The 15,551-nt window shown below is 33.7% G+C and overlaps 1 protein-coding gene across 3 annotated transcripts in view; it reads left to right on the forward strand.

Moving 5' to 3' along the window:
* LOC134527841 (S-phase kinase-associated protein 2) overlaps positions 1 to 15,551 on the forward strand; it is a 111,582-nt gene that overhangs the window by 64,884 nt on the left and 31,147 nt on the right. For all 3 annotated transcript variants that reach the window (XM_063360790.1, XM_063360791.1, XM_063360792.1), the window contains exon 7: positions 13,887 to 14,014. In XM_063360790.1, the coding sequence (XP_063216860.1) occupies positions 13,887 to 14,014 (128 nt within the window). The remainder of the gene's footprint in view (positions 1 to 13,886; positions 14,015 to 15,551) is intronic.

The raw sequence follows: 15,551 nt of genomic DNA on the forward strand, positions 1-15,551 counted from the left end.
TTTGTGGGATGTAAAATAATTCCACAAAGTAGATTTACTGATGGAAAACTCAATAGCAGCATCTCTGAGAGACTTGCCACCCAACACAGCTTTGATGGCTGCATCTAAAGTTTCTTTTGAAAACTTCACCCTCTTAACGCCCATTCTGCTTCTTGGCACTGGAACAAAAATTAAATTTTTTGTGACTTTTATTTTTACCATTTAGGTTAGACTGTTTCTTCAGGCATTACTATTAACACTTAATTGTAATTTACATTGTTGCAAATAACTCTTAAGAATATCGGAATGTTATGGGAAAAATTATGTTTTGCTTTATTTTACCTTATTTTCATGCCATAATTTTATATTTTGGATGCAAAAATAATAAAAACTTATGGGTTTATTGCTACAAAATTTAGGTATTAGTACGAAGTTGAAATAGTTTTAAAATAACACAGCGATTCTTCAATATCCATTTTTACATTATTTGTTTTTATATTTTTTAAATCTATGTAAAACCACTATGTACCGTATTTTGGGGTGAAGTGATACAGTTTTAAACTTCAAAGACAGTGTAACACAGTGTAAAATATGTTTAGACTATGTTTGTTGGTACTAGTCTTTCAATAAAACTTTCCTGCTTTTTTCCCATTATGATTTAATTTTTTTAATTTAAATTTTACTTTTTAAAATAATAAAAATATAGTGTATCACTTGAACCCATGTATTGGGGTGAAGCGATACAGACAAAAGTAATGCATTGTGTATCACTACTGTGGAATGCTGGGGTGAAGAGAGACTATTTTTATTGTTTATTATTACTTTACTGAGTATGAGAGAGTAAAATAGGCATGTTTAAGCATATGTTAGCATAACTGCTGGCTCTTATAGAAGTTTGATAGGTATCAAACAAAATTTAATAGTAATCAGTACCTACTCAAAATACCTACTATATATCAGCATATTAAAATTGACCAATCTGAACACAGTGTTGACAATCCAAATATGTACCAAAACAGAAATAATCTGACTAAATGTTATGTTATGAGGAAACTGCAAACGTCCATAACGAAGCACACTTGGTTGAGGTAGCTTGGAAATGACTTCATGAGGAGAAACTACACTTTTTTCTGCTATGTCTGGCCACACAAATGTGTCCTTGTGATTCCTATAATATTTTAGAAATTTTACTTCCACTGTTCTTGCAGTGTTGTTGTGGTTTGCCATCACACCTGAAACCTGAGCAGCAGTGTTTTTCCTTGTTTGTTTTTGAATCTTTCAACTTGAATTTGAGGAAATCTCCCCCTCTTATATGCATGTAATCTGGTAATACACTAGTGTCATTTTCTTGTTCTTCATGAACATCAGAATCAGGATTTTTTTCTGTTTCCTCTTCATCAGAGCCATATAGATCATCTGGATCTGATTCACTGCTAGAGTCTTTTTTTGTCACACTTCTGCCTGGCTCCACTTGAAGTTTCCCACTCCTTTTGGTTCTCAGTTGCTGTCTGTTCTTTCCATAACGCATCTCCTGAAGAATAGAAATGAGGCTCTTTTCCATAGCATTTTCAATGGGATTTGCATCCACACCCTCATTAGGCAGCTGCTTGAGAACTTCATTGCGGTCCAAAGGAACAATGCCTGATTTCCTGAATCCACTTTTGATGTTTTCTGTAGCAGTGTTCTGAATACTGTCCACAAGCTTCTTGAGAAGACAAGGAAAGTGGACTTTGCTTAAACTTCCACGGTTTCCCTGGTTTCGCCAAGATTGGAGAAGTTTTCTCCACTCAGATTTTAGCGGCCGAAAAAAGGCCACATCTAATGGCTGCGCATAGTGTGTTTAATCTTTTGGTAAAGTTATTAAAGTTATATTGTTCTCAAAACATGATCTAAAACTGCTTCAGAGAAATGGCTGCTAAGATTATCTCCAATCAATACCCTGGGGGCAGGCTGTTTTTGAAGATAGGGTAGTGCGATAGTAAAAAACCACTCCTCAAAATTTTTTTCATCGAACCACCCACTTTTCGTACATCCTTATCTTGTCCCTGTGGGGCCTCAATTTCTCCAAAAGTCATATAGATTTTCTGCTTTATAAACTACGTAAATGGGAAGAAGAGTTCCTTCTCTGCTACAGGAAAACATCAGTGATGTTGATGACTTTGTATAGTCTGTTATGTTCTCTGGGTGCTTTTTACCTCTCCTGAAAATAATCTTCTTACTCCCTGGGTCGTCAGTAAGATTAGTCTCATTAAAATTTACATCACTCATAGGATGTACACCACTCATTGTTATTTCAAGGTTATTGATATACTCGTTTACTGTGTCTGCAGATACAGCTGCCCGTGCTCTCTTGTTATTTTCTGATATTCTTTCAGTTAATTCTTTTTTATTCCTTTGCAAAAATTAAACAACCCAGTCATGTCCAGGAAGGTTGTTCTTGAACTTACAAATATGCCTTCCCAAAGAAACCAAATACCCTTTTACAAAAATCGTAGATCCATATATGTCATTGGAAATCCCCATTCTCCAAGAATGATCAGTTTCTCTGAAACAGTATGAAACAGTATGAATTAATTTATTCCTGTTATTTCTAAAAAATCTACTAAATACCCTTGCTGGTTCTCGAGTGAATTAATATTTAATCTAAAAGCTAAAAAACACTTCCATAAATTACAGAAAAGAAACATGATCTACTATTCCCAATTTTCATTCTACAGGAAGCAAGTTAAATATCTAATCAAACGTGACAAAATCAATTGGACTCGACATATTAATAACAAAGTAAGGTCTTACCCTAAAAAGTTCTGGCGCTATGTAAAAATAATGAGAAATGGTTACCGTGAAGAGTATTCTCTCAAGGTTAATGATGTTGTGTCTTCTGATCCTGTTTTGCTATCCAATACCTTTGCTGAATATTTTTCTAATGTATATTCATCTACTAATCACAATCATAATGATAATGTATCAACGTCAAACCATGATACCATTTTGGTCCCCGTTATTTCTGAAAGTCTTGTGCTTTGGGGTATTAAATCCCTAAAATCTTCTATGTCATGCGGTCCTGATGGAATACCTAACTTTGTTCTTAAAGGCTGTTCATACGTATTAATACCACTTCTTAAACATTTATTTAACGTAAGTTTGAAAAGTCAAACGTTCCCCAACAAATGGAAAATAGCAAGGGTAATTCCCATTCTCAAAAGCGGTTCTAAATTAAAGGTATCTAACTACCGTCCTATTTCCATCCTTAATGGTTTTTCTAAAATATTTGAAAAAATTATCTTTAAATTCTTAAATTTCCCAATTAAAAACCGACTATCTCCTTCACAGCATGGTTTTAGAACTGGTATGACCACAGCAACCAACCTTGTGTCCTTTCTGAATCCTATTTATTATGAGGTAACGAATAGGGGTCAGGTAGATGCCTGCTACTTTGACCTTGCGAAGGCATTCGACACTGTTAATCATGATATTTTACTCAGTAAACTTGCTAAATTTGGTTTATGTGGCAATTTTGTAACCTGGTTTTCCGACTACCTTCATAATAGATGTTTTTTTGTTTCCATCAACAACAGTTATTCTTCATATTTTAATGTTCCATCTGGGGTCCCGCAGGGTGGCACTCTCTCTCCATTACTTTTCAATATTTTCATTGATGATATTACATTTGTACCTAAACATTCGAGTGGTGTATTGTTTGCCGATGATTTTAAAATTTCCAGAAGTATTAACTCTATCAATGATTGCTTGTTACTTGAAATTGATATACATGAAATTAATAAATGGTGCTTATTAAATTTAGTAACTCTTAACACAAGTAAAACAAAAATTATCTCCTTCACTAGGAAATATCATCCTGTAAAATATGATTATGTTCTTAACAATAAAATAATCCCAATCACTTCTTCTATAAAAGATTTAGGTATACTACTTGACTCAAAATTATATTTTCACTTGCATGTAAATTTCTTAGTTACTAGTTCAAATAGAACATTAGCATTAATCAAATATATTACGTTCTATGCTACAAACAGTGACTCTCTTCTTTGTCTTTATTTATCACTTGTTAGATCTAAGTTAGAATATTGTTCAGTTATTTGGAATTCAATTAATCCTTCCGATAGCAATAAATTAGAATCCATTCAGAATAAATTTGATAAAATAATTAAACTTAAAAACTTCTCTCAGATTACTATGGATTCTCTTTCTGAACGCCGTATCTATCTGGATTATGTATTTATTAAAAACTGTTACTGTTCAAAATTAAATTGTAAGTCCATTCTTGATAATACTGGCATTAGAATTCCCCAATTTAACAGCCGTTTAACTTCTACCTTATGTACATACCATAAAAAGAATGATATAATTTTTCGACTCATTTCTAATTTCAATAAAATTGATCATCTTAATCTGTGAAAGTGTAGCTAGGTAATAATATTTTTTTTTTTTTTTAATTAATTTTTACATAAGCCTGCAATTAGTAATTTCATTATAATGTAATGTCTATGTTTTGTATTTCTTTTTATGCATTTTATATTTTGATGTTTATTTTTAATAGTTTTACTTATTTTAACTTTACTTGTTTGTTTGTATTGTTTATATGTTGTCCTTGTATATATGTGTTGTGCCCACCGCTAAAGCCCTCGGCTGTTGGTGGGCATGTTACAATATTAAATAAATAAATAAATAAATAAATAAATAAATAAATAAAATATGAATTAGGTAGGTACAGATGAAGTCAAGCCCTATCTTTGAAATAATTGTAGTTCATAAGATCAAACACTTAACCTTACCTTTCAAAATAGCTTCTTCAACATCACTTAACGTTGTCTGTCCTCCATATTTTCTCCGTTTAATGTTTTTACATTTTCTGTAAATCTTCATCTTATCAATGTTGTATTTTTTAGTTGCTTCTTTGAATGAAATTTTCCCGTTTTTCACTTCTTGAACAGCCTTTTCCAGATTTTCTAAATTGACAGGTACGTACTACGTAAGGCTTTGACCCCGGTGGCCTTTTGTAGTGTCTCGGCATTCTTTCGCTCTGCAGCAAAGACAAATAATTTATAAAATATAATAAAAATACTTGTTGAGGTGAAGTGAGACAGTCTATCACTTCACCCCTTAAAGTGTTCATAAAACAAATAATACCTTAATATTCGAAAATAATTTTACGGAACAAAATATAAATATCAAGTAATTTTGCTAAACAATGTATCTTACCTGGCCACATTAGTTATATTTTCTAGTACATACAGCAAATACTATATTAGAACCAATATGTTTCCGTCAACTAAATAAAAACAGATAAACAGAACTCTGATTATAACCTCTCTACTGGGCAAGAAAAAGGCAGGAACACCAAGCTGATTTTCAATAGAACATGCTTTGATGAATACAGGGCATTGTTGTTTTGTGATTGTAGAGACATCTGTGCTTGGGAAATTTTTTTTCTCAGAAAATTGGAAGTTTTGTATCACTTCACCCTCCTGTATCACTTAACACCAAAATACGGTATGGCCTTAAATTGTATGTTATTTTTAAAGAACAAACACTTGATAGGCTATATAAAATGATTTGTTATGTTTTAAGCTATATGCCTCTTATTAATTTTATTACAGCCTAATTAATATTTATGCTAAGTTGTTGTACTTCTGGACACTGTCGTCAGGTACATCAGCAATGTCCAGAGGTACAACACATGCACTAATTAAATAAAATGGCATCTTAACCAAGATTGAGGTTAGAAAACAGCTAAATACATTGTATTGCTGAAAAGAGCACATTTCAGAAATTTTAATGGTATCTAGTTACATATAAGTATTAGTAAGAAAAATAAATTTACCAAAATTAAACAAAGACTGACTAAAAACTTACTTTTAATGGTGTAAAACAAAGTTCTTCAAATAGCAGCAGGTATCATTGTCTTATAAAAGTTTCCCTCTCATTTAGGCTCAAATGAAATTGTCCAGAGGTACAACTGTCCAAAGGTACAACACACTCCCCTACATTATGTATGGTATTTTTATTTTCAGATTGCAGGACTAGGAACAATTTGAAAAGAAGGTGCGGAAAATATATAACTGACAAATTGTGCTTTTCATATCTAATGTTTTTTTTTCTTTTTATGTATTACAAATTGAATAAGAGTTTAACACAAATTATCACTAGTGGGAAAAGAAATATTAGGAAAATGTATATAAAAACATAGGTATTCGTGATATTACTCTTTCTGTAGCAATTTATTCAATTCTTCTTCTTTTATTTTCAGTTCAACACGTTTTATTTCCACTGCCAATCGCCCTTCTTCCATCCTCAGTTCATGTTCCTTTCTTCTGAACTCAGCTTGGCTTTCAGCTTCACTTCTCAAAATTGCCATTTGTAGATTTGTCATCTCCAGCTTGGCATCAGCTAAAGTGGAAAATTTAGCTGCAGTGTTAGTAGGTTTTTTCAAAAGTGGCCGTCGTCTAGAGGAATGGGTGTTGGGAACATTGGCGACTTCTTTGGGCAATAACGCTGTAAATAGGAAGAAATGATATCCTTTTACTGTACGAAGCATTATTACAAATATTAATGTAAATTGAAGTGGTAATTATTTGTTAAAACAAGATGTATGTATAAAAGCAAATTTAATTGTTTATGGCACCATTTGAAACACAATTGCATATAACACAGAACAATACCTTTTATATGTATATATATATATATATATATATATATATATATATATATATATATATATATATATATATATATGTATGTATGTATATATATATGTCTGAATTGTCCAAAGTTGCAACATGTTATTCCACTAACTTTTATTGTGATATTAATTACCTAGTATAGAAAACACATATTCAAATAGATAGACATACAACTCACTTTGATTTGGAGTATTCTCTGTTGTTTGCACGCTCAGCGAATCTGCAATTGGTGTCCGCAGTAACTGTGAAATCCAGTCAGACCAGATAATTTGTGTATGGCTACACTCCTGTGATTTACCAGAAGCTGTATTAACATCTTGTGGTACAGTTGGCACTGGTATTATATAGGGTTCTGTGAATATTCGAATTTTCCGAATTTCTGAAGTATTTAAGTATTGCTGCCACAAGTGTATCAAGTGAGCGGGTATTTTCTTCCTCCGGAAATGTGGTGACAGCACGTCGTCAATCCCTGACACCTCAACATGTGCAGGAGCTAACATTTTTGCATGACAATTTAAATAAGTTTTGAAAAATATTTTCTGTCACCAAACTTGTAGTTTATTATGTACTTTAATATTTTGAATTTCTTGCATTTAAATGTGCATATATTTTGTGTATCTGGGAATTGCATTTATTTTTTATATTCAACCTAGCTTGTAGGTTTTAAGATATGTACATTTATTATAAATAAGATTGTTGCATTGTTTGGTGTTTGCATTTAAGAAATTCTTTGATTTGGCCTAGTATTCAATATTTGATTCGAATTCGGGAATATTTATAAAAATTTGCTTCGAATTTGCTTCGAATTTGCTTCGAAACGAAAATATCTATATTTGCCCACCCCTAAAAAAACATTTCCAAGTTCACTTTTCCCAGTAAAATAGCTTCTAAACCTGACAGTTCAAAGAAGTGCAGTTCTAAAATGGATGTGACCAGCTCAAAGAAAATCAAGTTAACACACATACCTTATATGAAAACATCACTTCCTCAGGTACCAGTAGAAAAAGGTAGACCTTTGTCATCCCAACTTACTAGAGAAGAGAGGCTATTCATGTTTTTATCTAGTGATTTAAACAAGGCATTTTGCATGTTTCTCTTAAATGTAATCCCTATGTTCGACAAGACCAATGTACTACTACAGTCGCAAGAACCTCAGATTCAGAAACTGAAATCCACACTTTACGACCTGTTGCGAAACTTGATGTCAAAATTTGTGTGTGCTGATGTAGTAAAATCATCTACTTCTCTTTTTGAGATTATCACACTCATGATAATCAAAAAAAGGATAAAGATTTGGTTATTGGTAGTGCGGCATTCAAAATTGTGGTTGGCTTGAGTGTTGAACAGGACAAATTGTTTTACAGTTCAATTAGGCAGTATTATGTGGCGGCATGTGACTACATAGTACATAAATTTCCTTTAAAAAGTACATTTCTAGCTCATGCAGAAGTAGCATGCATTGAAACCATAAGCCATGCATCATTTTCTAGTGCAAGATATTTTGTTGATAAATTTCCAAATATTATGGAAAAACAAGATATAGATGCTGCAATTGATGTTTTGGAGTCACAATTGTCTTCATTTCAAATAGAAGATATTCCTGAGGAAATATTGAAGCAGGAAAGAATTGACTCTTAAGTGGTCATTGATTGGACAGATGAAGACTACAGATGGGAGTTTGAAGAATGACAAGTTAGCTTAACTTATGCTAGGTATTTTATCCATTCCTCATAGTAACGCCGAGTGTGAGAGGATCTTCAGCCAGGTAAAGAAGACAAAAACCCCATTCAGATTGTCATTGTCGGAAAAATGGCTTGAAACATTGCTAAAAGTAAAATCTGCACAAGAGGGCGTGTGTTACGAACAACTCTTCGATGAAAAATTTTTGAAGGCTGCAAAATCTGCAACCTATAATTTGTTGAAATAAATTTTGAAGCAGAGACCATGTAACATATCGTCACTGAAAGTGCAAAAGTTCTTACGTCAAAAAAAAAACACATTTTTCAAGAGAGCAAAAAAACTGCTTATTTGTTTGTAAACTGGATATATTTTTGTAATCTTGAGGCTATGCAATTAATTTAGAATCTATTAGTACATGAGAGACAAAGTATGGCATTAAAATATTTTTTAATAGATTTAGCTTAACATACAATATTTTGCATTCAGAGAGAGTAAAATATCAACATACACTGTTTAGCATGCAAATATACAACCTTTTTGCGCTTCAATGTCAAGGTGAATACAAGACATACATACAACTTACTATCAGTACAAAATTATATTAGAACTACAGTTTTACATTAAATTAAATGTAGATTATATCGTTATGAACAAATATTTTGGTTGAATTAATGCAATCAATAAGATATTTGTATCTAAACACATCACTGTTAACACAAATTATTTCTGTAGTGTTTATTTTCTAATATTGAATCATTAGGTACTTCCAGTGGCTTTGAAAATAAAAAAATAACAAAGAAAACTTTTTTTTAACAAATTATGCCTTAAAAACACTTAAAAATCATTCAATATGCTAAATGCTCAGACTACAGAATCTAAATTCTTAATGTGATGACATGAGTTCCCGCAGTTGCCATGAGGTAGAGCATTGTAAAATGGATGATAACTGTCTTCCAGGCAGGTCTTCAAATCCTGCAGGTCTATGAACTTTCTCTCCTGAATAGCCAATGGTTTTTTGTACAGTCGGTTCAATTGTGTATAAATATTTTTTAGTGGTTTTGGCCTTCTAGGCAGTTCCATCCAGCCATCTGAAAAGTTCAGCTTATAGAAAATGTGTCCATCACTGCGATACTGGAGACATCTCAGGTCTGTAACACATGGATCACCTTTTTTTGATCCAGGCCGGATACTTGTGTAGTATCCACCAGAATAACAAAAAAAGTCTTTGTATGTTAGACTTTCTACAATATAAGGTCTAGGATGGATCCTAGCCTCCCTAACTGCTCTTACATAGTCTGCAGGTACATAATGTTCGTGTTTTCTAATTTTTTTCTCAATAGTGCTGTGCATGCTGTCTACCTCCATTTGCGTATGCCCAACTTCCAGGTATTTTTGGTACATAGTAATCCTTTTTGTAACAGCAAAGTGAAGAAGCCCATTTGATACATTTTCACATCTATTTTGATATGTGCAACCATCGCTCCAAATAATTATTTCAGTGATATCTGGTTGACTTTCAACTTCTTTGTTCAAGAATCTCACTAGCATAGATGCGAACACATTGTTGTCTAAATCTCCATTACCCTCATGCCAGATATAGCATGTTCCATCAGATGTACCTAGAATGAAAATAGACCAATTATGGACTTTTATTTTGGTTTTGTAGTATGCAGTAAATGCCTTTATGTCTGGGAATGTCAGTACTTTTTGGACATCAACTGCATACACATACACCTCATTCAATTCTTGTGCTCTCGGCTTGTCATGTTCTTTCTCTACTCTCCAATATTCTTTTCTCTTCTGGTGATTCTTGTAATTTTCGGATGTGATTGTACCAAGAGATTGTACTTAATACATGTCTCACATTGATCTTTTTTAGGGAGAAAGAATCCTATGTTCATGGTCTTGAATACTGCATTAAAAAGTGTCGTTGAGGCAGGTTGAACATTCTTCTCTTTGCAGTTGAGTTCATATTCCCTAAAAAGTTGGGATTTGCTTTCCCACATAGCCTCTAAATACTTTTTCATGGTATTTGCACGACAATAGTGCAATTCCATTTGTGGAAGAGATTCAAGGAATTGACAGATCTCCTTTTTGTGTGTGTCATTTGTTGAATGTACTCGAAGATTGATACAATTTTCATTCATAAGCGGTGGCTCATCATTGTCGTTTTCATCAAATTCTTCAACTGCAAGTCTATCTAGAGGAGCTTTTATGACCCAAGATTGAACTGATTTTTCACCCAAACAGAAGGTATTCAGGAACATGTTCTTACAGACCCTCACTCTATCATCCCCTACTTTTAGGTAATACTTGAATGAGGTATTTTTTAAGGAAATTCTGACCATGTGTTGTTCTGCGCCTAAAACTTGGTGTTGATTTATCCACCAATACAATTGCAGCTTTTTTGGCCTCCCAACTCTCAATACCTTTCCAGAAATTATTAAAAAGTCTTAGCCTTTCAATATCTGTAATCTTCTCACAATTGAAATTCCTCACACCCTTGCAGTCACATCGAGCTTTTAACTTTCTCTCCTCCTTTTTGTTGACAAGTTTATATTTACCATCATTTTGTTTCTTTAACCCTAAATACTTTTCTCCTTGTCTCCTTTTAGCTGCATTCACATTCCTTGCCCAATAACTAGGATTTACATCTTCTCCTTTCCTCCGTTTTTTTGTATGAAAAGCTTCCAAGACTCCCCCAACATCAAGATGTTCTTCTAGACCTCTTGGATCTTCCGCTCTATGACCTAGACCTTCGTCCAAAGCTTCATTATGATTCTCTTCAATTTCCATGATACCACTGTTCACATGGCTTGGACCTTGCTCCATAATATTTTGGCCTTGTTCTAAACTTTTTCTTTTTTGTGAGACAAATTTTTGTCATTTTGAAGGAACATCTTTTTTGTTGGGATAGCTTTTATCTGGCCGGTATTCATCTGGCTAGTATTCCTCTGAATCTGAAGAAAACAAAGACACATCACTGGTTTCATTTGAAATTCGTACCCTCTGTTTGATTATTTTTTGTGTTTTTTTCATTCATAATTCAATTGTGTCTTTTGTTATGCATGTAGTTTCGATATTCTAATTTCTCTACAACAGAAGGTGGACTCATTTCTTCGACAACTGCAGGTGGGTATGCTTCTCTGACAACTGCAGGTGGATACACTTCTTGGACAACTGCATGTTGATGTACATTGACAACTGCAGGTGGATAAACTTCTTCATAAATGAAAACGGGTGGATTCACTTCCTCGAAAAGAACATAAGTTGGACACACTTCCTGGAAACCAACAGTATGTGCGTTCACTTCTTCGAGGACTGCAGGTGTATTCACTTCTGCGACAACTGTAGGTGGACACACTTCTTTGACAACTGCAAGTGGATACAATTCTTCGTAAATGATCGGTGGATTCATTTCTTCGGAAAGAGCATGTGAATTCACTTCCTCTACAACAGCGGCTGGATCCATCATTTCTGTAGCAATAGTAGGTGGATTCACTTCTTCAGAGAGAGCAGGCGAATTCACTTCCTCTACAACAGCGGCGTGATTCACCATTTCTACAGCAACAGGAGATGGGTTTTGTTCTTCAGTTTTACAGCTTTTAACTGTAATTTCAGTATTGGATATTGCCTGTTGTGAGGCTAATAGGACCAACAGTTGGCCCTGTGATAACATTTCTTCCTATAAAATAAAGAAAACAATTTTCAAGGCCAGATAAAGCAATATTCTGGTGTAGGTATTACCTACAGTATGCAAAAAACATATTGTAACTACAAGGAAACAAATTTCAGATTTTTGTGGAGAAATGTTAGAATTTGAATGTGTTCAGGTGAAAGGCGATTCTGTTTTTTGGTACAAATTCCACCTGCAGAGCTAAACAATCTTTCAGAATGAATTGAGGCAGGTGGAAAGCCAAGATATATTCTGGCTAACAATTTCAGTCTCGGAAAGGTAGAATTTGCCTTCCAGTACGCCAGTGGGCTGTCATTCCATTGTTCAAGTGTATCACTCCATTTATTGGTGCGAAAACACGTTAAAATACATCAAAAATAATTTCAATACAACTTTGAAACGTACTGCAGAGTTTATAAATTTTATCATTATTGTGATTTTTTTTATACCTTTACTGTGTTTAAAGATTTTGCATGCAGGACTTGTTCTCAGTCAGCACCACACACTATTAAATACTTGTCCCCACATTTTGCGGAAATTATAAACCATTATGAAACAGCATATGTGTACAAAGTGCCTTCAAATCAAAGATAGGCCAATAGTTTGTTAGAGCATTATTGTTTAGTTTTTGAATTTTGTTTCATTTATTGCATTAATTTTGTGATATGTTTTCAATACATAGTATAAGCAAATATTGTATCATTTCAAACAATAGTTTCATTAATTAAAGAGTTTGAATAAAATTGTCAATTACAAAAGTTCGTATGTATTTAAATCCCAAATAAAAACACACAATATTGTAATATACGACATTTTGCAATAAAGGAAATAGACACATTGCACAAAACAAAACCGAACTTTGTCAATTTTGTGATGCATATAAATTAATTATGATGTTTATTTTATAGGTGAGAATTATTAAAAGCTTAAGCAAAATTTCAATTTCACAGCAACAACATAACCTGAAAATTCTTACCTGGTTATTTTTATAGTATCTTCTCATTTTGGTTACAAAACTAAGAAAACTACTTATGTAAGTTATAAAAACAATAAGGTATTGTTATTTAACCAAAAAATGGTCGAAGACATCGACAATACCAGGAAAAGCATAACAGAAATCATTAGCTACAACATCCTTTAGCCAATCATAACATACGACAATTTGCATTTTTGAAAATCAACCTCTATAACATACGACTTTTTGATATTTTATTGTACCACCTTTTAGAGCAGTTCATGACATACGAGAATTTGCCAACAGGCTCACAGCAAGAACACCACCTAGAGCAAAACAAAAAATTTGTGAAATTTTGTCATACAACCTTTTGCCGTTTCAGCGACGATATGTACAGGTATGTCACTTAAATTTAAAGATTCTCATTTGTTGTTTTTTATATCTAACATGTATTTGTGGGCCTGAAAATTTTTATTGAGGGCCTCATGATTTTTTTAATTTGAATGTTGGCAGGTCTGTTAATGAATTAAAACTGTAGCACCTGTGTAGTTGACAAGGTTCTTTAGTACTTCAGGTAACATGTTTGACACAAAAAGAAGTTGTATCTTACACATGTAAAAATATTTTTATTTTATTTATTTAAAAATCAAATAAACATAATTCCTTCTTTATACTATACATAATTTTAATGATCAAGTGTTTTTCAAAACTTTTTATTTTAATTTTACTAGAGATCTAACTTCTGATTCAAGATTTGTATTTTTGAGAGAGAATGTACTTTATCCATCACTGGAGTTTTGTCAATACATCCCTAACACACATATTGATTGTCCACATAGCCATGTAACAAATGCCAGCAGGTATGAGCTTGCGAGTGTGCCCTTGGTGTGTGCAGGCTGAGCGCGCTCAATGTGGCGTGGACGGGGCTGTCTGAAGAGGCGCTGTCTTGCCTGTGCCTCAAGCTGCCAAGCTCTGTGCACCGGCTGAACATCAGTGGCTGTCGCAAGAACCTCTCTGACAAGCGTGAGTGCCACTCTGCGCAGTCACATTCTGTTTTATCCTTCTGTGTTCCTCATTCCATTGAAGGAATAACGGTTCCTGCAGCCAGGAAAATACTGATACAGGGAAAAGTCAGGGAATTGAAAAGGTTTTTTTCCAAACTTGAAAAAAAAATAAAGAAATTGACAATGTCTAAGCACATTCCAATTTGAACATTGTTACACCTCTTTAAGGTTGTACAAAAAAATATATTGTTAGGCAACCAATTTATATTAAAAAAAAATCTTGGATATGCAGAAAAAATTTACTGCAGGAGGAATATAACGGTTCGTTACATACAAAAATAAACAGATGTTCAACGCCGATTGCAAATTTTGTTGTTTTATTTTTCAAACTAGAATGCATAGACGAATCCAATCATTTTCACAGTTTTTCTCACTGGTTCAGCACGTACATCTGCCCGTCGAAAAATGCTCACAATATGCGCGATGTAAATTAACGAAAAATAACGTCCTTCAGTAAACTTTTACTGCAAGTACACGAAATTAGTGTGGCCTTAAACATGACCGCACCCAGCGAAAACGAATTTCGCCCCGAGCCAAATGCCGACAAAGGTGATCAAAATTTCTAAATACTGCCCGAACTAAATAAAAAGAAAATTAGGTTAATTTAATACTCGGCATGGCTCTGACCACCAACGTTAAATTATCTCTTCAAATACTTTTACATAATTTGCGAGAAGCCAGCGAACGCGACCTACTTGTGCGGTGTTCGACGGACGACTGGTGAACTCTTGTCACTGTCTCCTCCACGCAGGGAGGATAAGTCACATGACCTCACCGACCAATCACACGCACGCTTCATTTACACTTACAGATACAAGCCAATCAGAGTACAAATTACAATACATGAAAAAACCCTGTACACACATAACTCGGGGCTTCCCTTGATCTGTCTCTTTTCAATTTCACATCAAAATCGGGGACTCCCATTCTCGTTCTCTCTCCCACACCGTGAGACAGCAGTTATCACTCAGTTCCCACGCAGTGGGGGAATTCCCGTCTTTATCTCGGTTGGCGGGGAAGCACTGTTTCTTTCTCACTCCCACTTACAGGCCTCTTATGCCTCTCTCTCCCTACACATCACCCCAGCCCAGACACAGTCCCGTGATCTATAATTATATTGCAACACGTTAATTAAAATTAAGAACAGCAATCATAATACAAATTACTTGACAAAATTCAACTTATTGAGAAAAACCTGAAAAAGTAGGCCTAAACAGGTAAAAATCTAGTACAACGGCTCATTTGTGAATAATTACATAAAAAATACTGATGATTAAAAATGTCTAATAAAATACAAAATACCTTCTTAAAAAACATAGCAAGTGAAAAATATCAACCCTAAAGTATATAAAAACAGCAAAATATCATTAGAAAGACTTTTTTTAAGAAATATTTAAATGCGTAAAAATAGTTTAAAAGAAAAATATTAAATAGGAGGGCAGGGATCCTGCAACGTTACAAGGAGGTATTTAAAACACATACATATTTTAGTATGG

This window comes from Bacillus rossius, chromosome 1 (assembly GCF_032445375.1).
Source record: "Bacillus rossius redtenbacheri isolate Brsri chromosome 1, Brsri_v3, whole genome shotgun sequence".
Classification (NCBI taxonomy): Eukaryota; Metazoa; Arthropoda; class Insecta; order Phasmatodea; family Bacillidae; genus Bacillus; species Bacillus rossius.